Source organism: Molothrus ater, chromosome 4 (genome assembly GCF_012460135.2).
Source record: "Molothrus ater isolate BHLD 08-10-18 breed brown headed cowbird chromosome 4, BPBGC_Mater_1.1, whole genome shotgun sequence".
In the NCBI taxonomy this organism is placed as follows: Eukaryota; Metazoa; Chordata; class Aves; order Passeriformes; family Icteridae; genus Molothrus; species Molothrus ater.
This window is the reverse complement of record NC_050481.2, coordinates 54168155-54194690: the sequence shown is the minus strand read 5'-3', so window position 1 is coordinate 54194690 and position 26536 is coordinate 54168155. Positions and strand designations below refer to the sequence as shown.

The following is a 26536-nucleotide window of genomic DNA, read 5'->3' as shown; positions in this document are numbered from 1 at the left end:
GCAGAGGTAAGTGACAGATTTGATGCATGTAAATGGCTCAGTATTACAATATACTGATACTGGTCTCAGATCAGCAGCAGAATTGCATACAAAGCCAGGGAAAAGGATCAGAGAAGGAGGTTGCCAAGACTTGAAGACACTTCCCTTCTGCCCTGCATCATTGTTATGGCTTTTGCATGGATATTATTGAACAGGAACATGAGAAGTAGTCCAGGCTAAGAAAAAAGAAGCAATTCTGGGTGGAAGGAGGAAAGTCTGTCTGCTCTCCTCTGCAACTTTCCTACATGGTCTATAGATGTACATTCCTAAGTCTGTCTAAAACCAAGAATGGGGAAAATTATTGCTTTATACCTGTGCAGCTGCATTTCCTCTTGTTGCTTCATGTTTTAACCACATAAAGACATCACCATTTTCTTTTGTTTGAGCTTTTAGCAGTTCATCATCCATCAGTCTTATAGTTTCAACAAATGCCTGAAGAGTAGGTGAACAGAAAAAAAATAATTTCCACATGAATTTCACAATGGATTTCTACATCTGCAACCAAAATGAAAATGTTGTCCATGTCCTGCTTATCCCTAAAAATGATTAGTTCTGGATTTTAAAATTCTCATCACTCCTGTGTTGGCCAGTGCATTAAGAACTATTCTTACATCCCCTGTAAAAAACATTTACTGCTTTGTTCCAAAACTGTAAGTCCATTCTACACTGGAAAGATATGACAAGACACTAACAACTGAAAAAAAACCCTCAAACCATCTTTTGGTTTTAAAAATGACAAAGAAGTATATTTAAGTCCTTCAAAGCTTTAATATTTCTATAGAAATTGCTTTCAAAAGATTAAAAAAAACTGGCAGAAAGCTTGATGAAGACGTGACCCACAGCACTCTTATCTAGGTAAGTCTGCCAGCTTTTAGTTCTTCAGCAATTAGAATCTCTCTATTTCTGTACAATAATCATGCTTTATGATAAGCCAGGATTCTAGCACTATTCTTTACAAATAAAGTTGTGCTACCTCCTGTTAGCAGCCTATTCTGAAATTATTTTATTGTAACTTTATCAGATAATTATTTAACAACCAAGTAATTACATTTGATTATTGAAAAGGTTAAAGTATGGAGAGGACAATTCATTTTTTGCAGGAACTTCATGATGTCTGTCTATTGAAACAGCAGATCAATTGCTTAATAAACACATCCAATTATATTAATAATTAAAAGTCTGAGTGAGGATTCAGGGGCCAAGAATAAGGCTTGGACTTTAATAAAAGACAGGCTTGAGGACAATTCTGAGGATTTGAGTCTGATATTGATTTTGATTCCCCCTTCTTAAGAAACACAGTAATGATACCTACATATAATTTGGGGAATTTTGTGACAATCATTGGATCATAGAATTATTTGGGCTGGAAGGGACTTTTGAAGACCATTTAGTCCAACCCCCCTGCCACAGGCAGGGACATGAATCAGATGAGCCAATATTTGTAAATCACTACAAAAGTCTTCTGGTCACATAACATGAATATGAAAAAGAACTTGCACAGAAAAAGATTCAGATACACTTCTAATTCTTTTACCTGTTCCCCTTTTATATTGTGTTGATCCAGGGATGTCTTTATTGCAATATTGCTGTAATAAGCGTAAGAAAGCTCCAAATCAAGTGGATAGTTATTAATCCCTTGGTAATGTTTATAGCCAAGATTCATCACAGAAAGTCTCTCGTTCCCCTGAGCACCAACCAAACTATATAGCAGTCCCTGGCAAAATCAACAGACATAAACAAGAGTGAATTCACTGCACATCTCACAAGTTAAGCACTTCCCAGGAAATTTCCAGGGAACAGAATGTTCATTCTGGTAGCTGATATACCAGCTATATTATGTAAACACAGTTACAGAAGCAAACACAGCCCATAAAGTAGTCAAAGTGTCTTACGTTTGCACAGAAACATTGGAAAGAAAAACTAGGCTCTAAATACTTTTCAAGTATTGCATTTATTCTGTCATCACTAAATGTGCAGCAGTTTTTCAATGTCATTTTAACTATGGTGTTATTTATACTCTGACACTTCTTACGCTCAGCAGTGATTTAACCAGTCCCACTGAAGCCAGCTGGAGTTTTCACACTGAATTCTGTGAAACATATGGAAGCAAACAAACAGCATTTGAGAATCTTACCCTAGGGATCTGACAGAACTAGTAGGATGGAATCTGTGGCTGATAAGGTTTCAGCACAAATCTCCCTTGAGATACATGTTAATTGGTCTATGCACCACACATATGCCAAAAATTTTTTGCCAAAAAAATTTTTTTGCCAAAAAAAATTTTCAGCACTACTATTATTTTTCAACTGTACAGTAAGAAAAGCAGTGGTGTCCCATCTATGCTGGATATTAAATTGTTTCCTTCACTACCTGAAGCAGATCGAGTGATGAAATTACTTAGCCTCCATAATAAGCACTGTATACTCTATAATTAGGGAATAAAAAAGGTTCCTGTCTAAGGTTTCTTGTTTCTGAAAAATTGCAGGTGAGCTTTGTCTCTGATTGGCCAGTAAGAGGTTCTTCTGATTTTATGTCCTCTAACCACAACAGTGTTTTATATTTTACTATTATACCACAATTAAATATCTGTTGGCAATTTTAGTGTTGCCTTCTTCCCCTGACATATAAACACCTTCCCTTTATTTGACCTAGAACACATTGAAACATTTCAGTTATTTGCAAGCTGCCTAAGAGGTCAGGAGTTCTCAAACTCTGCAGTTGCTCAGTTTGAAGCACTGTCACTTTTACAAAAGAAAACTGCTCTACTTTGGTTACCCTTGCTCATTTGACTATAATATACTCAGTGTCACATTTTTGCACACTCTAAAATCAGACTTCTTCCCTGACTGTACTATGCAACCTTTCCAATTTAGATTTGGCTGATCTGGGACTTTTTTCCTACCTGTCTTCAAATCACTGTGGGTGATCAAGGGCTCTTACTCATCCTGGCTCTCCAGTAACTAGGAAAAGCAGTACTTTCTATGCTGTTCACTTTACTACCAGTTTTAGATCTTTACTATATCACTGATGTCTGTTTATCCTGCTTGAGCAGGATAAAGATTACCACCACCAGGCCTTCACAAAGATATCACTGCCATCAAGGTATTTATTAGTAGCTTTACTGGAGAATCCCTTCAACCACCTGGATCTGAGGGCCATTTCACTTTTTTTAATTCAATGGATCATCCCATTTCTTAACTGTCTTTAAAGGTAATTAATTTCACAGACATAAGAGCACATGTTAAGTATGGTACCTTTATACGATCCACAGGCACACCAAGGCCTGTTTCAAATATAACTGCAAGGAAATAGGAAGCCTTATGGTATCCACAACAACTGGAATCCGCCAGGAGAGGGACAGAGGAGCCCAAATTGCTGAGGCCATTGGCACTGGACAGACCTTTCACAACCTTCTCAAATATCCTTCGTCCAACTTCTACAACAGTATCACTTCCATCTTCTAACACCAAAAATAAAATATAGAACACACAGTTGTTTTAAGAGTTCAGATTAGGAACCAATTTCCCCAGAAACTGAATAACAGACAGACTAATAGATTCTGTTATTTCTCAAGCTGAATGGTATTCTCAATGCAGACAAAATTCCTAGAGAAATAAGGTATTACTGAATATGAAGGGTGAAAAAAATCCAAAAGATCATCTCAAAGTAACCACTAAAAAAATAAGGATATTTCTATGATTCTTTCTACCTAGTAAGACATCCTTCCATCTCCAGCATATTGCAATATATAAGCCACTAAACACTCCTTTATTAAGTTAGCTAATATGAAAAAAAAAAGTTTAACAAATTAAGTCAAATGATACTAAACTACACAACAAATATTGTTGAGTTATTTAAGAACAATTTAAAAAAAGAAACATGATTACCATCTGGACTACTGAAATCCATCTCTTGTAACAGTTTGAACAAAGTGTGGTACTTTTCCCTGAGCTCTTTTCCCCACATGAAAGCATCACATTTGGATTTTTCTCCATATTTGTGAATCTGCTCCAAATAATAGTTTTCATAGTAACCTAGAGAAAGCAACATATTTAAGACATGAAAGCTGACTTTTTGGTCTTGAAAAGAAGTTTCTGACAGAAAAAAAATTTTCTCGTGAACTCAAAATTCATGGACAAGATGAACACACCCTTAACACAAAGCTAAAAACTCACCCAGCTAGCACAGGCCACTTACAAATACATTTAGATTCCTTCTTCCATAATCTGGTGACAACACATTCAATCTAATTCAAATTAGAAACATAAGCTAGTTTTCAGCACACATTTAAGCTATGTCATTCTCCTTTTACCAAAGTGGACACTTTGGTAGAAACCTGTTGATTACTGAATGTTGGGCAACTGTGGCAGAAACATTCTAGCAAAATCCACCCATTTTCCTTTAGGGTAATTTTGAAAATGAAATGGAAGAAAGGAAATAGCATAGCACACATGAAAGCTTGAGAATATTTCTTTGTCCCTTTAGGCACCTGTCTTATTAGAGAAGACATATCAATATGTTTTAAGTTTTTATTCCATGACACAAAAGTATTTGCAGGGACAAAACCCCAGTTTTAGCTACCAGTAATGAGACTAAAGTCTTCAAATTGCATTTTTTCTTTGTTATGGCTGAATTTAATTTTACTTTTGATGATCAATATCCAGATTGTTAAAGGAAAGAAAACAGGTCTCCAAAGATGACAGTTTAAAATTCATGTCATAGATCAACACTTACAACTTCTGTGTGTTTTTTCGCCTTGCCTTACAATATATCTGTAATCATAAACTATTTCTTGAATATCCATACATCTCTCATAGTAAAGTTCAATTTGTTCCACTGTGTCTTTGTCATGAAGAGGATTAGAAATCTGTAAAAAGGCAAATGATGGATAAATGGCATCCCCAGTATCTGTTGTTGTGTATGCTCAGCTAGAAAGATGCATTGTACACAAATAACAAAAGGAGACAGATTGTTCACTACAATCAGTTTACCTGGCACACCCTATTAGTGTGTTAGACAGCCTGATGCTGACCACAGTAGATCACTGCCTATTTAAATGGTCAGCATAATCCAAAAATCACAGATGAACTTCCAAAACTGACCAGACCCATGTGACTTTTACCATCAGTTTCATCAAAACCACAGATTAATCAAATATATCCAACACTGTATCATCAGAAACTCTGGGAACAAAGCAATAGTGAAAATATTACATATATTAAATATATATTATATTATTATTATTGTACCTATATTATTAAATATAGATCTACAAAAACTGCTTTACACACTCACTTCCCAAAGTATTATCTTTTAGCATTTGAAATGATAACTAATATTCCTAGATTTCAACAGAAAATGATCATGTATGACATATATTCCCAGACACTATTGTGCTTCATAGTTAATTACTTGATGAACACTCCCATCTGAAAAAATAAAATATAGTCATAGTTGGCTGCTAATATTTCAGCATTTCCAAGTAGTGCTGTTTCTCACCTGTTCTGTTTCCAGCACATTGAGGCGATAGTACTTCACAGGTCCAAAGAAGGCTTCAATACCATTTACGTACCCACTGCCCCCAAGAACAAAGTATCCAGCAGTGTCATCATAATAGAAATCTTCCCTAAAACTTGAGAACATGAAAGAGAAGTAAGCTGACTATCTAGAGGTACTGTGAAAGAAGAAAGAAAAATTAGTGTTTCTCAGAATTTCTGCAATGATGGTCTTAAGCTTATTCCAAGTATCTTTTTCTTTTGTAATTTGTTTATTCGCAAAATTGACTCTGCAATTTAGTGCGACAAATTATGGAGTAAATTTAACAAATTCCTTGTCTACAGACATATTAAACCAGCAGGGGTGTTTTATTTTTCTGACCTGTAAGTATCTTTTGATATTTCATGCATCATTACTTAAGCTCATTTTTTTCAGTTCCACCTTTCCCTTTCACTTTTCTAAAATCAGCATATGAAAATTTAAGTTATTTGTCTCCTAGAGTTATCATCTGCAACTTATCAATTTCTGGATTTAAAGCATAGCAGAGAAGGAACAATCCTGAAGTCTGCCATGCAGTTCACTGTTACATAGTTCCCTTATTAACAGTGGCATTTTTAAATTATTTGCACAAGAAAGAGTCCATCTTAAATTATAGTGAAAGAAAACAACTAAAAATTCATTTTAAAAATATTCAGTTGCATAGAATAAAGGACAGAGAGTGAATTTCTTTTGGTAGAAATTTTGATCTCTAACTAAGCAAAGCAAGTAAGAATTTCCCTGGTGAAATACTACCTCTCACAGTAACAGTAAAACTAGACTTCAGTAAGGCCAAGAGTTCATTTGAAGACTGATCTTAATGCCACTGACCTGCCAATCGGTTTTTAGTAAGGGTTATCAGACTCTAGTACTAGATCATGCACCACATTAACTCATGGCATTAACAGAAATACTCAGCTCATGCTTAATCTAAGCACAGTAAAGCAAACTGGTTTGGAAAACATAGTGCAGAAAAAGACCACAGACATTTTCAAAATCAATTAGAATCTCAGTTATAAACTTGTTTTATCCTTCTTCCATTCTCTGTATCTGAACATACACACACATATTACTCCACGAAGGGGAAAATGCTGCTTACGTAAAAGATTGATGATGATGTCTTTTCAAATTCTTCCCAACACTGCTTACTTCGATCTAAAAGAGCACAAAACATTAATTACAATGAAAGAACTGTTATAGGGTACATTTATTACACTGTCTAGTTGCTCCAGGGGAAGTTTAAATTGGATGTTAGGAAATATTTCTTCACTGAAAGGGTTGTCAAGCACTGGAACAGGCTGCCCACGTTAATTGTGGAGTCACCATCCCTGAAGTGTTCAGGAAACAAGTGGATGTGGCACTCAGCACTGTGGTTTTAACTGATGTGGTGCTGTTTGCTCAAAGGCTGGACTCAACAATCTTTGAGGTCTTTTCCAGCCTTAATGATACAATGATTCTTCTTGATCCACAGCCCAAAATCCTTCTCCCCAGGGCGTTCTCAATCTACTCTCTGCCCAGCCCGTGTTTGTGCCTGGGATTCCCCTGACCCAGGTGCAACACCTCACACTTGGATTTGTGGAACATCACAAGGTTCACATGGGCCCACCTCTCCAGCCTGTCCATGTCCATCTGGATGGCATCCATTCCCTCCAGCATCTCAACTACACCCCACAGCGTGGTGTCATTGGAAAACTTGCTGAGGATGCACCCAATCCAACTCAATTAATCAATTAATCAATCAATCAAAGTTGATTTTCCAAAGCTGGATGGTCCGAACATCCCCTCATAACTTCTAGTTTTAGATTTTTCATTCTTTTGCTATGTGAGCACGTACAATTTACAGTGTTTCTCTCAGCCTCACCTATTAAGGAGTTTGTCAGTTTGTAATTCAGTAGCAAGCATACCTGTCCACCCTTAAAGGAGAGATCCAGTCGAAACCACTGCTTCAGAGGAAGGCTAAAGCTAGTTTTCACTGCAAGATCATCCCCTCTCATGAGATGCATCTGAATATGCACATAACCTGACAGCAAAAAAGGAAGAAAAAGGAAATAAACACCATAGAAACATCAGCAGCAAGAATGGGTTTACTAATGCTTTGTTCACAGTGATTCTGTCCTCTTCATCCTCTTCATCACTAACAACAGAAATCTGGCACTCACCAAGCCATGCATCAGCTCTCAGAGTCCCACAGACAGCGCTCCACATTTCAGTTACACAGCTCAGATGCTGATGCTCAGGCTCTCACATGAAACCACAGGCTGAAAACCAGGGTTAAACAGACTAAACAGACTAAACCTAAGGGAGGCTGTCACAGTTGATCTCAAACATCAGAAAGCAGTTGTGGCTTGCAGCAAACAGCACAAGGGACCAGTAAACAATAGCATCCATTCAGCACTCAACTGGTGGCACGTGACTGCAATGATCAAGTACAAGATGACTCTACCCACCACTTCTTGGACCTGCAGAAGCTACACTCATGGTCTGAGCTTTTAAGACCAGAACAGGCTACTATGATAATCAAGTCTGACACTGGGAATAAAACTGGCCCCAAAACCTCGCCAAGAAAATCTCATATTAAGCTGGTAACTTCAATTTTTTTTTGTTCTTCATAGAAAAGCATCCAGTTTATAATGGATACAATAATTATTGACATTGGCTACATGACAGAGAAAATGAAAATGACAAAAATAACAGTGAGGAAGAGGTCAGTTGTCAAACTCACAAAGAAGGACGACAAAAATGTATTATGAGAATGCCAGGTGTACCTTTTAAAACTCTGCATGCTTATTTCCTCTGTGAGCCTGTTAGCCAGCTCCCAGCCCTCTTCTGACAACAACAGACCCCCACTGCAAGCGTTGCAAGACTAAGACAGTGCTACCTCTTAACTTTCTTCTGGACCAGGGAAACAGACTGGTTCTTGAACATTGCAATGTAGGCAAGACCTTGAATGACTTTGACTTTTTCTGAGGCTACTTCCAATTATCAAAAATTTTCATGTTGTATATATAGGAATTAAGATCAATTTAAAATAACACTTCAGTAATAATAAGAAAGCTTGTTCATTGAGGCAAGACTGTTTAATCTCAGTGGGCTCCTGACTGTAAGATTCAGGCTATTCTCCTGACAAAGCAGTCATTTCTAAAGTTAGTGAAGATTAGATGCTATGCAACTACTACATTTTCTCCTGTTAATTTAGTGGCTACTTTCCCACTGAGATGCTACAGTTAAAAAGAAGCTTTTTGCAAGGGATCAATTTCACAAAACAGGTCTGATAATATATTTTTATAAATGTTATTCCTAGGCACAAATCGATAAAGACTGTATCTCTGAAAGCCATTAATAATATCCCTTACCTTCCTCATTTAGAAATACAGCAGGAGTACCATACATTTCTTTTGAATCAATAAAATAGAGTATACCACACAGATCCTTTTCACAGTGATGGAGTAGATATAGCCAGATTGAAATGGTGAACCTGTATGAGCAAAAACAAACAAAATCCACTCCTGATGACAAAGCTCGCTATATAATTTGAAAAGCATGCATTTCACTTTAATTTAGCAGACCTGTGTCACACATGTAATCTTCAGAATAAAATAGAACACAGTAAAATCCTCTACAGTAAAAATCTTCAGAAAAACCACACTTAAGACTTTTGGATCTTTGATCTCTAACCATGGACTTTTGTGGTAACAAACAGGAGAAGAGAGTAAGGAAGTACTATCTGAATCAATTCCAGAATGCCAGGTCAGAGCTACTTCCAGATCCTACACCACCAAGGAACACACTGAGAACACAACCAAGACAAACTGGAGCCAACCTCCCCCACACAGACTCCAGTACCAAACCCCCAGATGCATCTTGACTGTCGAAGCCAGTAAAAACTATAAGCTCTGTCTTCTGTACTAAAACTGAACTGTGAAAATATGCTTGGGAGAAGCAGTTAAAAATGAGTGCATCCTCTGGACAGTACAGATAGGTATGAATAGCTGTCACAGAAGTACCACAGGATGAATAAAGGTGGAGCCTCTGCAAACTATGGAACAGTGCTAAGTAAAAAACCAAACACCAACAGCACTATGTACTTAGAAATTTCTGTTCAAACCTGGCTGAGGCACTAAAAGCAGAATATATACCACAATATCTAATTTTAAGGAGTTCCTCTGTGCCAGACTAAATCTGCTTCTGTGCTCTTAACAGAAATTTGATCACACTTATTTCTGTAACATTGCCACAGCAGTTAGGTCAATGCTGAATGACTTTGAAAATCGTACCTCCAGTGTATAATTCAGCAAAGCACTGTACTTATTATCATATCCGATGAAAGAGTTCACTTTTCTAAATGACTTTTAGAAAGAGATAGTAATTTTTTGCATTTCTGTAATTAATAAAAATGGTCAATATTTGTTTATAATACTTTAAGATTGGGTCAGCTTGCCTTGCTTCTCTCTCAAAAAATTGCTTAACATGAGTACCTTGTAGCTTTTCCTAAACTAAACCACTGTAGGTCTGAAAGCTTAACACCTGCTCTCCTTGCTCTAAAAAAATTGCAAGGGTGATTAAGTTTTTCCTAATGGAAACTATGCCTTAAACACCTAACAACACCATTTTCTCCAGAGATGGTACATGGGTGAGTTAGAAGGGTTTGTAAATGACAATCACTTGTATATTGATTGCTAGGACCTACAGGCAAACACTGTGCTTCTAGAAATACTGCTCGTGTGTTCATGCTTATATATTGCTCTTTTCAACTTTCACCTCTGCCAATACAGCAAACTCAAATGCCTCAGTCTCCATTTAATCCTTGATTGCCAGTCTGAGACTGTGTTTGTTCTGGACACATTTCTTGGGACAATGCTGACTCATTTCATATCCCCATTGCCGCAGAATGCCAAACAACGTGAGCAGTCCCTTACAGTCCCAGCTTGTCCTTGCTGCAGGCTCAAACAAAAATTATGTATCTCGGGCTCTCTTTCTTTACAAATCCCTGACTGAAGCAAACAAGTATCTCAGTTAGATTCCTCTACTTCTGTTAACCTTTTGTACAGTGGGGAACCACTGCTCACATACACAGAACTGAAAAAGAACTGAAGAGCTCTCTTCCTAACAGAACTACCCCAAGGCTGTCACACAACCACAACACTTAACACACTGAAGACATCACTTGAAGGCAAGAAGTATGTGGAGCAGATAAAAAGATGCATAAATTGATGCCATTTACTCTACACCAGAGCTTAAGTGCCTCCGTACCAGAAGCAGAATGCAACTGTGTTGGTGGGCAAAGAGCAGCAGGCTGTCACTCATCCAGAAGAGACCAGGAGCTAAAAATTGCTCTGTATTTATGGCTTCAGTTATGGTTTGAGAGCTAGGAATTTGCATGCAACCTGTGCTCTCTGGCAAGTCATCTTGGCACTCTTCTTGAGGCCATAGGCCAAATACAAACCAGCAGGCAAGTTCCAGCTCCTGTAATTATTTCCTACTTCTGTAATAATGTTGCCAGGGTGAGAGCATCTGGTGGAAGGGAGGTATATTTATGTATCTCTTTTCCCCTGAAGTTGCAAAATATAACTGGACAGTTGTGACAGTTTTGGGAAGGGGGACCAGAGCAGAGCAAGATGACCTTACAAGAGCGATTCCTCTGTAACTGAATAGTGTGCAGGGGCTAAGGAGTTGTACTCCTGTCAAAATAGGAAAGATTACACAGCAATGGTAGAAGGAAATGGAGTGAGCTCAAGCTGGAAGACTTATCTAGGCACAGGATTCTATCAGGTTGCTTGTCAGGTGCAAAATAAACTAGAGGGGCAATTTATAGGGATAAAGCTGCTTCATGCTGCTTGCCCTTGCAAGAAATCCTACTCTGGTCTTGGTCTGCAAACAATGTTAGAAATGCAGATCTGTTTGTAATGCAGAAAACCCCAGGCTAGTTAGTCATGAGACAGCAGTCTGATCATGACAGCAGGTAACAGCCAACTCACCCTCCTAAATGAAGCTAATTCAGTTACACCTTCAGTGGCATCTCTTACACAGCACTGCACTAACACACACTGTAAGTATCTTCCTGAGCTTCAGCTTAAGCCTGTCCAGAACTGCAATCAGAAGGAACTGCTAACTAGGCTCCTTTTGCATCTTTTCTGAAATTAGTAGGAAGTATCCCTTTAATTTGTGGTAAAGTCCAAGAGTTTAAGTAGCTCTATAGCCTTCAAAAACCAAATACAGCCCTGTTCAGTTACTCGCCTATACTTACATGGGATAATCAATCTGATGTTGTCTGACTGTCTCAAGTTCTCTGTTTTCAAACTGTTCAAATTTCTTCACAATTCCTGTTTTTTCCCCACTGGAAGCGTATATAAATTCGAGAACCTGGACACCATCTGCAAAATACAGTCTTTTTTAATCTGACAGACAGAAAACATAGAAACTAATTAATTAGCTCACATTCCTACAGTCAAACATTTAAATCACACAACAGATTCAAAATTAACATAAACTCTCAGTAAGTCCTTAGACACAAATTCACTTGCTACTGTAAAATACATTACAGTCTTGGACAAAATAACCCAAGAAAAGTGAAACTGAGCCTGTCTCCAGATGGAATTAGAAGCAGGAAAAGAACAGACTTATTTAAGATACTTAAAGAACCAGTTAGTAAACAAGAAGTCCTACTTAATGTTATTCACTTAAATCTCATCCTATCTCTTGTTATGCCTAAGTGACATTTCTCCACATCTCTTGGAATTGCTCTCCATTTGTGCCTCTCTATATTATATGTATGCATAGATAACAATTCTGTTCTTAACTGATATGGATAATCCTGTAACAAAACTGCTAAAGCTGCCCTTTCTAAGAAACAGGAGAAAAATTTTCAAGGTCATGATATATCATCAGCTTGCCTAGAGAAACCCAAAAACCAGACAAAAAACCACCAAGAAAACAATCAAATAAACCAAACCCTGAGAAATTGTTACAATATTATTTTAAGAAACAAAATTTCAATATTATTTCCTCCTATTGTCTATTAAACTGATTTAATCTGTAAGAGAAATAGATAATACAGACAATAAGATGTTTCACAGTGTTGTCAGATATCACAGGCTATCTCCAACAAGTATTTTAGAAAGCCCTTAAAGGAAGCAAGATGTTCCCTGTTCTTCTTCAGAGCACTTACACGCCAGTGTAGTGAGAATAAATGACACAAATACCATTATGGGATTTTCTGGGAGAGAACCATTTAGAAACAAATGTTCTTTTTCCTTCTAGGTTCTGCTTTGAGCATGCACTGAGGCCAAAAGAATTGTCAGCAAGTGCAAAGCTAGAGATAGGGAGGCAGAAAAAAAAAAGAACTCAAAAAATCTAGAAAGCAAAGCTGTTTCTGTAATATGTACTGTTGGCAAGACACAAATTTTTATTTAAAACTACTAATTTTTCTTAAAATGCTTTTTCATAATGGAAAAAAAAAAGAGGTGTTGTAAAGCTTAGCTCACTACAAAGACTTGAAAATATGTTTCTGAGTGTGAGGCCATCACTTTAAGCAGAGGGAAACTACTTGTGTGAAAATTATGTGTGCATGAACTGCAGAACTGATTCTGAATTAATGCAGTAAGGGACTGAACAACTCTCTCTGAAGATAAAGGAATGATGTCTACTAACTGGTGGGTTTTGACTAAAATTGTTTGAAAATGCTTAGAAAATTGGGGGCCAGGCTGCTACCAACCTCCAGGCTGGCTGTGATGAAACAATCCGAAAAGCAGGATGGCTTCAGCAACTTGCAACTCTAACCTTACAGTTATGGAGATTACATGCTCAACAATGCTTCCCAAGTAAACCACTGTATGTAATATTTACTATTTACTACCAGTAGGCACTTTTTAACAGCTTACCAGAAATGTTTCCTTGGGGAAAAAAAGTGACATTGCACCTACCAGTTTCATGAGGGCACTGAGGTATCCTATTGGCCTGGAGCATCCACAAATAGTCAGCACCCCACTGAAGACAAACTTTGTGGTCCTTATATGGCCGTTCAAAGGGTGGAACTGCCTCTAAAAATGTGTAATTCTTGGCAACTGCAGCCTGGTAGTCTTCATTCTGCTCATCACCATAGTTGCTAGCTGATCTGTGGCTAATCCATGCGTACAGTATCACACTGTGCACTATTATTGAGTTTCTGATTATATAATCATCTCTGTAAACCATGATGCTTGGAAATTTCAAGTGTACTCGTCGAGTTCTGCTAGCATAAAGGTTCTTCTCATCCTTCCATCTCCTTCTATACACTGGTACACCAGTCCTGAACTCAGAGGAAGCTACTGCTTCTAAACTGACAATACAAGGCTTAGAACATAAATACTGAACTGAAACCTCAGAATTGTTAAGAACTTTCTTTTCTAAAATGTTTAAATAGATAAAATCTACATAATCCATATTCTTCTGAAACTGTGGAGTAACTGCTGTTGTCTGTAATGTCTCCTTTCCAAAGGACAGCACAAAGTTCTGGAAGAAAACCCAAAACACAAATATGTTAACCAGGGAATCTATGTGATTATTCATACACTCACGATAATAACAGAACACTGCACAGGCATGTATATACCACACTTTTACTTCAAAAGATGAGGTTCCTTTTCCCAGCAAGTAGACATGGATTACTGGAGAGCCACCATCAAGACTTTAATGGCATCAACGTCCCTACGTCAAGTTCTCAAAGTTACACATGCTTCCACAAACAAACTGTATTTACAGGGTGTATCCTGCAGCCCTCATGCAAGCGGAATCCGGTCTAAGATAGCGACTTAGACGTCACGTTATTTAAACATGCTCCTAGGATCAGGCCTAAGGAGTTTGCACAAAAATGTACAGGCATACACTCATTATGTATCATTGTTTGCTAGGATTGCTACAGCCTGATGTTTCTGCTTCTTCTAAAAAAAGTTAGCTAATTTTGTTACCTGTCATGAAGGTCCCTGAAGGATAAAATAACAACAAAGGCTTCCTGAGAATGAATTAATATTCATGAAGTGTTTCATTTTTGACATGTTTCTATTGTGAAGATGGACTTGGAAATCTGAGCAGCAAGACCAGCAGGCTGAATTTGCTCAGCTCTCCACATTATATAAGTTGGAGAGTGAGTGCCTGGACATACAACAGGATTATCCCCTGTGCTGAAGTTCTTGTCTCTAAAGCTTCAAACAGCTTCTTTTCTTTCTGCCTAGCAGCCAGCATCCAGCTTGATGCACTGCCAAGGATAATGGGGATTACTGAGCTCTGAGGGCAAGCCACCAGCACAGCAGTTCCATCATGTCCCCTGGTCTGTCTAAGATATTCACAATTGTCACTTAGGATTACCAGGGAAGATGGTCATTAAGATTGCTCAAAATGAGATCTGTCTTGGGCAACTTTTAACTTTGCTAAGATTAAACAAATTAAAATAAAATTTATCTTGGATACCTATCTTAGATTGATACCTTTTTCACTGTGTTTTTCAAAATATTTAAAGGGTTTGGCCTAGTCATTAGTACATTTCTAATGATAGAAATTATGTGTTGTGCACCTGGAGGACTAGACCTTGCCCACAATCCAATATGGGGATCAGTAAAAGTCCCTAATGATAAACTATTTTGCTTCTTATTTCTTGACAATATGTTTGCACTCCTTGAGAGCTACACTGAAAAAACATCAAGCCAGTAAGACCTGTGAAGGTGTAAATATTAGGAAAAGTCAGAACTCAGTCCTATACTACTTCCTTGCTCCTACAGATGAGGATTTTTGGATTTTTTGATCACCTCTGTGATCAAATGGTATTTTTCCCCAGTTCCCTGCCTCCTTAGAGGTGCAAAAGAGCTCAAGGTTTGTTGGTGGAACACAACTATGCATAGAGGTGCTGTTTACTTCAAGACCTTGACTTTATTAAGGTCAGACACTGGAAGACATATCTGAATGAGGGAACTTTTGGACAAAAAAGCTAGATACCATTGTGAGCAGATGGGCAGCTCTAGATCACTTTATTTAGTGTTCCTAGGGAACTTGTCACTTAAACCACTTTCCATATTTGCAATCAAATGCTCTTTATCTTCTTGAATTCGACAAGAGACACTGCAAGTGAGATGTGCAGTGATGTTGAACACTGATAAACACATGCAAGCCCCAAGATATACACCTCAAACAAATAAAATGCTAAAAACCCACAGAACACTATGCAACTCTGCCTATTGTAGAAAGCCAAAATACTGTCTCATCAGAGTGACAGCCTTCCTCTCTGCCTTATCTCCCACTCCACAAAATGCATATTGGTTAGAGTACCATGCTAATAATGCCAAGGTTGTGTGTTTGATCCCTTTATGGGCCATTCACTTAGAGTTGGCCTCAATGATCCTTGTGGGTCCCTTCCAACTCAGAATATTCTGTGATTTTATATTGTCAAAACTAGGCAAACTGAAGGGGCTAAAAAAGGAATAGCAATAGGAGGTTGGTGTCCATTGGAACACATGGTATGGTGTCTATCATATGCTGGAATAACACATGTACACAAATACTAAGACAAAAGTTGAGGAGAGAGCCTTCATTTTAATACTAATTTGAGTACCTTTCAGAGCTTCACTTCACAAAAGATACTATTCTTTTACATTTCCAACACAATTCTTCTTTGGTTTAAAAGTATTAAAAGCTCATAGCTGCAGCAACAAATGATCCTAAACCTCTTGTATTTGATGGTTTTAATTAATATTTCTTGATCTTACAATAAAGACTACTTGTAAGTAGCTTAATCTTTGTGATAAGGGTGCTGTGTCATGAGGAAGATGGTAATATACTATGAACACAATGCCATATCATTATCACAAGATGCAAAAGTCTACCAGGTAGATACTAAAAAGCATAGGGGTGCTAATGTGTGCTTACCACACACACTTACTGTCAAAACACACACAGCCAGCTCTCAGTTTTCTCAGTGGTTATCCAGTACAGAGCAATGGGAACTAGACTCCAGCAAGGACAGCTTGGGTCTGGCACAGTTCATTAACAAAGATGCAGCAGTGTATGAATATGTCCATCTGAATTCCAGTGAATGGCAGAAATTTTGTGGTGGGGGATCCCAAAGCAGTAAGCTTTCAAACCCAAAGCCAGGTCTTTGCAGAACAGTTTCTATGATGTTCCTAGAGCACTTAAGCACAATGCAACACAATTGCTGATGCCTAAGTTTAGCTTCAGCTCTGCTGATCTAGTGCCTTTCCTGTAGTGCCCAATCTGCTAAATGGCTCCCCATTTTACTTTGTATTCTTTGGGCCCTGGGTATTACTTGAGGCCCGTGCTGCCAAAATGCATGAAGTGTATTTGAGTCTGCTGTTACATTCCACCTAACTAACCCTTCTGGAGGCTCATCCAGTAAACAGCATGGAGCAAAGAACCCTGAGCAACCCCATATGATGGAGACCTGGCAGAGACTGCAGACCATAAACCTCCAGACCATGGCCAAGTCTCTGTTACCACTACACAGTGCACAGAGTGTGTATCATCTCAATGTTCCTGCTTGGTGAGGAAGCCTCTTCCCTTCCTGTTATATCAGACAAGGCAGAGGTAAATGTGCATCACCTCTGAGAAAGAACAAAGATGAAAAGATTACACATTGAGTGTGATTATGAGACTTAAATATAAAAGTTTTCCAGCATGCTAAAGAGGCCAACTACGCTGATTCAAAATATTATCATGAACCAGGCAAAGTTCAACAAGACAGACATAAAGGTTTTGTTGTGGAGGGTAACTTAGCCATTAAAGCTGTAAATGTTTTTGGTTTTTTTTTCCTTTTCTTAAATCCTGCTGAATCTGAATGAATAAGCCCAAGTCATCCCATCAGATCTTGGGATAAAAATCAATGTGGGAGGCAAATACTGCAAGCATTAGGAAACTGAACATTTTCAGTAGTGTAATAATACAGAAATGATTGAGCAAGTATTCTTTCATTTGCTGGAGGTCTCAACAGGACCCTCCATGAGTTCAGCTCTGCAGAAATTCCACAAAACCCTATGAAACCTGCATCTGTTTGCACAAAACCTGAAGATAACTGCAGTTCTTCACCTGCAAATGTCCAACACGTCATGCTACATTTTACGATGTGTGAAAAGAAGACATGACAAAAAAGGGTGTTAATCTGCTGCTCTCCATCAGCACCAACATGGTACAGGCACACAAACACTTTGACCACAACTTACGCTTAGCAACAGAAAAGATGAAAAAGTAGTTTAGTAACTGGCCCTAAACCACACTTATTTCCATAAGCCAGTGCAGCACTATGTTCAGTCGTTCATCTGTACGCAGATGTCAAAGGCCTCCCCATTTTTCCCACTCTAGAAGTTTATCGTCAGCCAGGGCAGAAAGCCCAACGCTTGGCTGTGACGGCTCGGCGTCCCCAGCTCAGTAAGCCAGGCCCCAGTAACCGCGGGGCTGGCAGGGGGCGCGGAGCCAGGCCGGACAGCCGGGGCTGGCTCCGAGGGGCAGCCTCGGCCCGAGCCCCCGAGCCCCGCCGGACCCGGGCTCGGCTCCCTCCGCCTTGCGGGAACGACCCGCGGCCCCGCACGGGCCGGCCCTGCCCGGGCTGGGTCCGCGGGGGCAGGTGCGGGGCCGGCGGCACTCACCGTGAGGAGGACGAGGAGCAGCGGAGGGGCGCGGCGGGGCTCGGCCGGGGGCCGCATGCTGCTGCTGCTGCTGCGGCGGTGCCCAGCGCGGCAGGGACTGCGCGGCCGGCCCGGCGACAAGGATGCGGCAGATCCGGCTTCCTGGAGGAGGGGCCGCCGCCCTGGCAGGGCAGGGCAGGGCAGGGCAGGGCAGGGCAGGGCAGGGCAGGGCCCCGCTCTGCCGCCGCAGGTGCGGAGGGGCTGGGCCAGAAGACGCCGAGCCCCGGCCGTGCTGCGCAGCTCCTTGGCGGCTTCTGGCAGCTCCGTACAGTAGGCGCCGGGCGGCAGCCCGGGAGGGATCCCCGTGCAGGGCCGTGCCCGCCCACTCCCTTGGCGGCTCCGCGGCGGCCCCCGCTCTCCCGCCTCGGCGCTGCGCTGCCGGCGCGGTCCCGGGCCGGGACAGCTCCCGCTGCCGGGCGAGACGCTTTAGGGCGGGGCGGCGGGACCGGGGCGCATCGTCTCGGGCTGCCCGGGCCGGGCTGGCAGCCCGACCGCACCGGCCCCGTGCCCGCGCTGAGCCCCGCCGGCCGCGCGGGGGCGCTCTCCCGGCGGGCCGGGCCGTGCCCCGGAAGGCCCCGCGCAGGCCCCGCGCCGCGTCCGCCCGGCCATGGCCGCGCTGTCCCGCACGATCGGCATCTTCGGCGCCTTCGTGGCCATGGTGGGAGCCGCCTTCTACCCCATTTATTTCCGGCCGCTGCTGCTGCCGGAGGAGTACAGTGAGTCCGTGCGCGGGGAGAGTTGGCTGGTCTGTGCCCGGCCTTGGGGGAATGCGGGGCTGCTGCTCGGCGAGTAACTCCTCAGGGGCTTTCTGCTCGTCTAGGAGATACCTGAAAACTAAAATAATACAGCTCGCCGTTGCTCTTATTTCAAATTATTGGCCAGCACGAACATCCTTCAGCTGCTCCTTAGAGGATTGAGACGCAGTTGAAGAAATTGAGAACAGAGAGATGGAGCCTCTCCCATGCAGAAAGGCTGAGGGAGTTGCGGTTCTTCAGCCTGGAGAAGAGAAGGCTTCAGAAAAACCTTGTAGAATACTTGAAGAGAGCTTGTAAGAAAGTTGGGGTAGGCTTTTTAGTAGGCCCTGTTGCAATAGGACTAGAGGTAATGGTTTTGAACTAAACAGAGTAAATAGAAGGAATACATTTATGATGGTGGTGATGAACCACTAGAACAGATTGCCCAGAAGAGTGGTGGGTGTCCCATCCCTGGAAACATTCAACATCAGGTTGGACAGGGCTCTAAGCAACTTGATCTAGCTGAAGATGTCCCAGCTCAGTGAGGAGAGGTGGACTAGATGACCTTTAAAGGTCCCTTTCATCCCAGACTGTTCAATGATTCTATGAGCTGTTCGAGTTCTGTTTTCCAGCTGCATTTGAAAATCTAACTTAAAACTTGGCAGCCAGTTGTGATGATTTGCTAGAACTGGTCTCAGTCTGCAGAGTCTCTGAAACTGACTCCTGAGGAAAATCCCACTTTCCTGCCAGGAAAACCTGCCAAGCCCCGAAGGCAGCTGCAGCTCCAGGTGTGAAGCCTGAGCAGCTCCAGGCTGGTGCTCTATAGGGGGAGAACCCATTACTCCTCCTCAACTTCTGTGAGATGAAGGAAATGGGGGGAAAGTGCTGGTACAACCAGCCTTGCACCCCCACTTGAATTTTTATGAGACTAAGCAAGCCGATACTGTGAAGATATGTGTGGTTAATCTGCCAAGAGAACTGAAGATTTCTAGGAAGGAAAAAGAAAAAAGGATAACAAACCTAATGGTTTTATTGGAGAGGCTTTGGCCTGGCATCAAAGGTCAAGGAAAATTTAACTTACAAGCAAGTTTTTATTCAAGGATACTATGTTTGTGAAACTTCCTACAATTATGTTTCCTACTCTGTGTTTCCTTTGAAAACATTATAACTAAATCTTTTTTGCTTATGCTATACTTTCCAAAAATACTATATTTGAAATGTGTCTTGGCAGTAAGCAAAGGACAGAACTAGTGGAGCTATGTCCTCCTTTGTACTTATGAATTATGTGAGTAGATGTTTTCAATCAGTTTAGGGATTTTTAATTTCTATTTAGGACATAGAATTATTGAATTGATGCACAGTTAGCAAGTGCACAAACTAATGATTTGATACCTGATTCTAAACTTACTGCTTGGTGCTGAATCTCCATCTGATATCACCTTTATTCATTTCTAAGGAGCTTTTCTTGATCATCACTGCAGTATGAGAGGCACTAGCATTTGTTATCACAATACTTGAGGCAAGATTGTGGACTATCACAGTTGTGGTGTTTGAACCCAAGTATTTAACCTTTGGAGTACAGAGGATTTTGTGAGTACAGTCAGCTGTATGACAACTTCCGTAGAAGCTCCTGCCCTCTGTTGGCTTGAGCTCTGGGAGAATGCTCAGTATTTCTGTGTTTGGTGATGCTGTGTCCCAAAAATTAGGTGTTCTGATTAGCATCACAGAATAATCATGCAAAAGGCAAGAATGAATATGAGTTACCCGGAGTGACATTGAACTATGTAAACATGAAGTGCTGTCTTTTCTTTCTTCACTCTTGTTTTTCTTGTGTATCTCCCAAATTCTATACAAGTGAAGTACATTAACGTTCTGGAAGAAGACTTTACTGCACAATTCTCAAAACATCTTCAGAGAAGTTCCTAGCAGTTTAACAAACAAGATGAAAGCTACTTGGAAAAACTGTATATAATCAAATTGTTGATATGAACCGTAAATTATGCACAAAGGAGTTTGACCTAATTTTATACAGAAATGTTATAATTCTGTAGGGTTTTAGTACTTCAGTTTTTTGGCTTTGCTGTTTCTAATATTTTCTTGCCTGTATCTAGTTTTAAAAATGACTGCAGTTTAGTGGCAATGATGAAACTTTGAGGCCGTCAGCACAGGCCTTTTCCAGATGGATTAACTAAAACAGTGGCTTGAGAGCTGCTCTTTGTGACATTTTCAGAGATTGCCTGATTTTCTGAATTGTGAGACTGTTTCTTCCCCATCCTGGGAGGTGGCTCTCCTGTCACCAAGACTGAATCTTCCTTGTTGTTCTTTTCTGGCTTACCTGTCTTCCAAGTTGTTTGCAGGCCCAGCTGTCTTCCTATTGACTGTTCTGTGTCCTATCTGTGTATTTATCATCTCTTAAGTTTTTGCACAGGTTTCTTTGCCTGACCAATTAACAGCTCCTGCTGTTCAACCCAAGTGTGTCCCCAGAACTCTCAGATTGGTTCCTGTTTTTCCTGCCTCTCTTCTAATCCAAGTTTCTACTCAAGACTGAATATCCTTTTCCTTCATGTCCTACAGGAAGTCTCCTTTGTTGCCCTAATCTATTCTGTTCTCCCCTTCTGGATTTTATGCCTTTTCCTTTGAAATTAGACAAGTCCCCGTGATTTTGTCTGCTAAAAAGGATGAAATGGAATTACCATGCTCAGTGAACAGAATTGGAGAACCTGGATGTGCCTCTAGTGCCTGTCCCCTTGCAGGGAGAATCAATTACTGTGATATACTGCAAGTCTCCAGTAGCATTAGGCTTGTACCTAGCCAGCCTGATAACATGTAGTGCCAGTGCATTCCCAGTGGGGTAGGATAATGAAAAATACCAGTTTTAAGGTGAGCTTATTTCTGAGCTTCCTTTGGGAATGTGCACCCTGCAGGTTTAAAGGCCTCCAAAAGTTCAGTGGTGGGGGCAAAAGGTGAATCCACCTGAGCTTTGACTTCCTGCTTCAGAGTAGCAATGTGGTGGTGAAGTGCGTGACTGGAAATAGAAAAAAAGGAGGGGCACTTAGTAAGGGAAGTAGTATAGTTTTCTCCATTTCTCTATGTGGAAGTGGTTGAATCATTCAAAGAAAAAAGAAAAGCCTGAGACAGGCCCAGTGTATGGGAAAATATCCCTCAGATGCTGAATTTCACAAAGTTTACAAGCAGTAATTTTGTAGGTACCGTTATGAAATCTGTTTGCAAGATCTTTCAGGTCTTGAAAACAGGAGTTGCCCAAAAGAAAAAAAAATACTTTGACTAGTTTTATGTTGAGCATATGAATGAGCTTCTAAAAGTACTGGTCATTCCTTAAGTGCTGGGACCATGGCAGGTGTTTTGGCATCTGCATTAAACAGTAGGCATTGTTTGAGGATGATTATCTTGTTGTTTGTAATCTCTCAAAACAGACTAGCTATTGATTTCTCAGTGAAGTAGGAAGACTACATTTGCATTTTGTAGGTAGATACTTAACCAAATTTTACTGTGAAGCATCTCAAATTAATAAAATTTTCAAGATTATTTTATTGGGTGCAATCAAGTTATCTGGTATTTTCTTTTTTTTAGTAGTGTCCTTTCTGTTCTGTTTTCCAGAGAATGAGCAGTCAATAAACCGAGCTGGTATTGTTCAAGAGGATATTCAGCCTGCAGGTACACTTGGTTTATGTGTTTGCATCAATTGTTTTAAAGATTCTCTTGAAGTAAGGCCTCAGTATTTATATGGATTTAAATAATACAGTGAAGAATACATTCAGTGAAAGCATATTTAATAAACTTGCCATTAAATTATTTTTTCAGGCTAATTCCTCACTGAAAAATTATGGTTTTAATGAAACTCATCTTAAAGTGACGTAACTGGCCAAATAAGTTGCAAAATTTCTGTTGTCTTCACACTTTATTAAATAGAGGCCAGTTTCCACTTCTGAACCAGCTCAGAGTGAGCAAGAACCATGGATAGGCTGAGCTGTAGCTATAAAGAACAATGTTGCACCCTAATTTTGTGGAATACCAAACTCTGCTGAAACACAGTTCATCAGCACTTCAGCAGTGCCTTCTGGCTTCATGGATGGATGGGCCATGCAGAAGTCCACTACATGTGAAGGAAAATTTGGAATGCAGTGCTGATAGCTTTTGGATCCTTGCTGCTGACAGTGGAAGGCTTAGAAAAGCATGTGAGGGAAGTAAAATTCAAGTATAGCAGACTAGCCTTGATAGTTCATTTTTTTATAATGTTAAATGGAGTGTTAAATCAAGGCTGGCATTTCTTGATTAAAGATGTGAGAGTGCCTGTCTTGATGAAACATGTAATATCTGAATATGTTAAAGGGTATTTTTGTTTTTGAAAAAGGCTAATGTCAGCAGCAGGTGAAAATCAAACAGGATTAAAGCCATGACCTTATTACATGCATTGTTTAGATCATTACTGCAGGACTTGCTTTCCAGGGAAGTGGAGGAAATGCTGAAGAGAAGTAGGAAGGGTATTGTGAAATAGAGGTCTTGTAAACCTGTCTTTTTTACTAAACATTCAAGAGGACTGGACTGGCTCATTTATCCAAGATGCAGGTACTTAATGACCAGTTCTTCTTTGTGTAAGTTCTCCTTTTCATCTGAATTTAGCTGCTGATGAGTTACGAAGTCCATTAGTTGAAAAGGAAACCTAGACAAATTTAAGTGTAAGGTGCAATTCTAAATGATCCAACAATTCTAGAACACCTTGCCTATGAATGTCATAGATTTTTCCATTATCTGAAGTGTAAGATCAAGATGAGGTTGTTATTCTGTATATTTTTGCAAGTTTAAGCAGAGGTGCAAATTCAGTGTGGAAATTGTTGTCTTCTTTCATTGTTTATAATACACAAAGCTGGAGTAGCAGACCTGTTTGTTTTTTTCTCCAACAGTCTAAATTATCAACTGCTGCTATTCTGATGTTTGATTTGTAGGGTTAAAAGTGTGGTCGGATCCATTTGGAAGAAAGTAATTGGCAGCTGGGTGGATTGCAGAACTGAAGATGGACATCTTCAGCTGCTGCTTCTTTCACTGAAGTGTGTCTTTAGGTGTCGCTGGAGCAGAATTCTGAATATGCTGTGTGGGCACATGAGGAGCAACAAAGGCTACTGGTTGGAATCCCAAGAGATAAAAACATGCTAGTTTTGAGAATGCTGGTGCATAGCTCACAGCCTGTTAGAAAGCTGAATGATTATTGAGTATAGACATGAAATACTTACTTCCTTGAGAAAAGGAAAAAGGATTTTCTTCTAATCTGTACACTTGTAAATTATGGATAGAATAAATCATGCAGACTGCTGCAATTTCCTCCCTAGTTTGAAAGTTACAACATGGTGAATGTAAATTTGTACATTAAAAAATTTAAACCAATTTGTACTTTTTTTTCATTGTTTTGCAAGTGTGTGTGGAAAGTGCCTTGGTTGCCTGTCAGGTGTGTCCCCCTGGGCATTCTTACTCCTTCTCCTCCAGTGCACAAGGGGAGTAAATAGAGTAACAGAGCCCGTGGGTCTGGATAAACACAAGGAGATTTCTCAGTTACTTTTGTAGGCAAAATAGACTCAACTTGGATAAAATTAATGTAGTTAAGTAAGTAGAATTATGACACACAATATTTTAAAGATCATTGCAGGATGCTGTATGTGTTGAAAAATGTATGGGCCGAGTGTTATTCCTAATGTTAGCAGATGTTTGTCATCTTTTTGGACATCACACACTGTTATTAGGATAACAGATGAAAGACTCCATCTTTACAGTGTTACTTTCCAAACTGCTGTTCTGCTACTTGCTATTCTATTTCTGCCTGTCATTGTCATTACTCTCCCACTCAGACACACCTCTCCTCCTATGAGTTAGTTTTTATTTAGTCTTCTATTATCACTCTAAGCATTAGAATATTTTCTGTTTGCTTGTTGGTAAAATGTGACCACGTTTGATTCCTTCGGGTTCTCAGGTCATTTTCCTTGATGTTTGGAGCCAGAGTGAGTGTACCCATTCACTGTAGGGATCATAGATTGGTTTGGGTTGGAAGGCACCTTAAGGCTCATCTAGTTCTGATGCCTTGAGAGTCTACCTGGAACAGAGGCTAGACAGAGTTAAAGGAATAAAGTAGGTATTTATTAAAAGGCCTTCAAAGGATACACCTTGGGCAGTACAAGAGCCTGGCTGTGCCTCCACCCAAGATGGATGCCTGGTCTGAGTTTTCACACTTTTATAGGTTTTGGTCCATTTACATATTGGGGTTAATTGTCCAATTACAGCTTCAGTTAAGAAGTCCCATCCTCCCAAATTGCTTTCTTCAATTTGCTGTTTACGCTTTTTGGGCCTGAAGTGTCCTTGGTTCTCAGGCTGGAAAAGGATTGTTTTACCTAACTAAACTGTGAAGAGAACTTGCTAACACTTCATATGAAGTTCTGAGTTATACTCCAAGGCAGTACAGAATCTGGAAAATACAAAAGCTAAAACTTGGGGCATCAGTTCCAACCCTGCTGCCATGAGCTGGAACACCTTCCAATAGACCAGACTGCTCAGGGCCCCATCCAGCTTGGCTTAGAACACTTCCAGGCACCCACAGCTTCTCAGAGCTACCTGTTCCAGTGCCTCATCACCCTCACAGTAAAGAACAATGTCATCATATCTCATCTAAACCAACCCTCTTTCAGTTTGAAGTTTCATTATCTAGAACAGTACAACATTGTCACAAAGCTAATTGAGTGTTTGCTGTGAAAACAAGAATAGAGCTGAAAAAGAAGTTTTTATAATTTAAACCTTTCTTCAGTGAGACTGCAGAAATGAGGGAGCCTTAGGTTTTTGGTTTTCTTGAACAAAACATTCATGTATCAGACCATTTCAGCAAAGTTCTTTCATCTACAATACCTCCTCAATGAAAATAAAACTGCTGAAATGCTCCATCTATAGAACATAGTTTAGATACTCCATCTATAACTGACAAGCTGCAAACCAAAGATTTTTCAGAGAATGTGGGAATTTCTGGATTTCTCCATTATGCAGCTTCTGTCACTTGGTGACACAAATGCTTTAAAAATCATAAATCATGGTAGTGTGGAACCATCAGTATAAATGATGTGACAGAGAATGTGAAATTACTTAGTTTGGGGTTAAGAGATAAGACAATTTCTGCTACTCGTTTACTTTGTGAAGTTGAGCAATTTGCTGAGTCTGGTCTTGCCTAGAAAAATGTTAGATGGCTTCTGAGCAGTGGCTGCTGGTGGCAGGTGCTGAGCATTTTGCCTTCATATTACCTAAATGTTGCAAAACATTTGAGTACCTGAACTCAGTTATTTAGCATTTATAGAACTAAACATTGGTCATGTTGGTCATGTTCACAGATTCCTTCTGGTGCAGAAAAGCTTGGTAAGTTTTGTAATTGCCCATTTGTACAGAATTTACAGCAGTTTATATCAGTTGAACACTACTGAAGTGAATCTAAACTCTAAAAATGGTGTACATTGGTATTAATGAGCATCACTTCCCACTCATGTTCCACCTAATAAAGTGGGCTGATGGACCATGGCTTTGAAGCAT

The 26536-nt window shown here is 40.1% G+C and overlaps 2 protein-coding genes across 3 annotated transcripts in view; one reads left to right on the top strand and one right to left on the bottom strand.

The window, feature by feature from the left end:
- SEL1L3 (SEL1L family member 3) overlaps nt 1-18699 on the bottom strand; it is a 33928-nt gene extending 15229 nt beyond the window's left edge. Inside the window, exons 1-12 of one of the 2 annotated variants that reach the window (XM_036381696.2) lie at nt 18192-18699; nt 13491-14058; nt 11816-11942; nt 8925-9046; nt 7476-7591; nt 6671-6726; nt 5539-5671; nt 4774-4906; nt 3927-4073; nt 3294-3496; nt 1574-1753; nt 352-471 (exon numbers count right to left, since the gene is read on the bottom strand). In XM_036381696.2, the coding sequence (XP_036237589.1) occupies nt 352-471; nt 1574-1753; nt 3294-3496; nt 3927-4073; nt 4774-4906; nt 5539-5671; nt 6671-6726; nt 7476-7591; nt 8925-9046; nt 11816-11942; nt 13491-14058; nt 18192-18248 (1962 nt within the window). In that variant the 5' untranslated portion in view covers nt 18249-18699. Of the gene's footprint in view, nt 1-351; nt 472-1573; nt 1754-3293; nt 3500-3926; nt 4074-4773; nt 4907-5538; nt 5672-6670; nt 6727-7475; nt 7592-8924; nt 9047-11815; nt 11943-13490; nt 14059-18191 lie in introns of both variants that reach the window. The other variant, XM_036381695.2, reaches the window with a different exon arrangement.
- Nucleotides 18700-18801: 102 nt separating this feature from the next.
- Nucleotides 18802-24364, top strand: SMIM20 (small integral membrane protein 20). Its single transcript, XM_036381697.2, has 3 exons — nt 18802-18946; nt 22583-22639; nt 23929-24364. The coding sequence occupies exons 1-3, from the start codon at nt 18838-18840 to the stop codon at nt 23964-23966; spliced, it is 204 nt and encodes a 67-aa protein (XP_036237590.1). The 5' UTR covers nt 18802-18837; the 3' UTR covers nt 23967-24364.
- Nucleotides 24365-26536: the final 2172 nt, after the last annotated feature.

Excerpts from the sequence above, each read along its gene's own strand:
- SMIM20 (XM_036381697.2), top strand. The coding sequence starts at position 18,838 with ATGGCCGCGCTGTCCCGCACGATCGGCATCTTCGGCGCCTTCGTGGCC. Across the intron at positions 18,947-22,582 it reads GCTGCTGCCGGAGGAGTACA|AGAATGAGCAGTCAATAAAC; the intron begins GTGAGTCCGTGC and ends TCTGTTTTCCAG. Across the intron at positions 22,640-23,928 it reads AGAGGATATTCAGCCTGCAG|GGTTAAAAGTGTGGTCGGAT; the intron begins GTACACTTGGTT and ends TTTGATTTGTAG.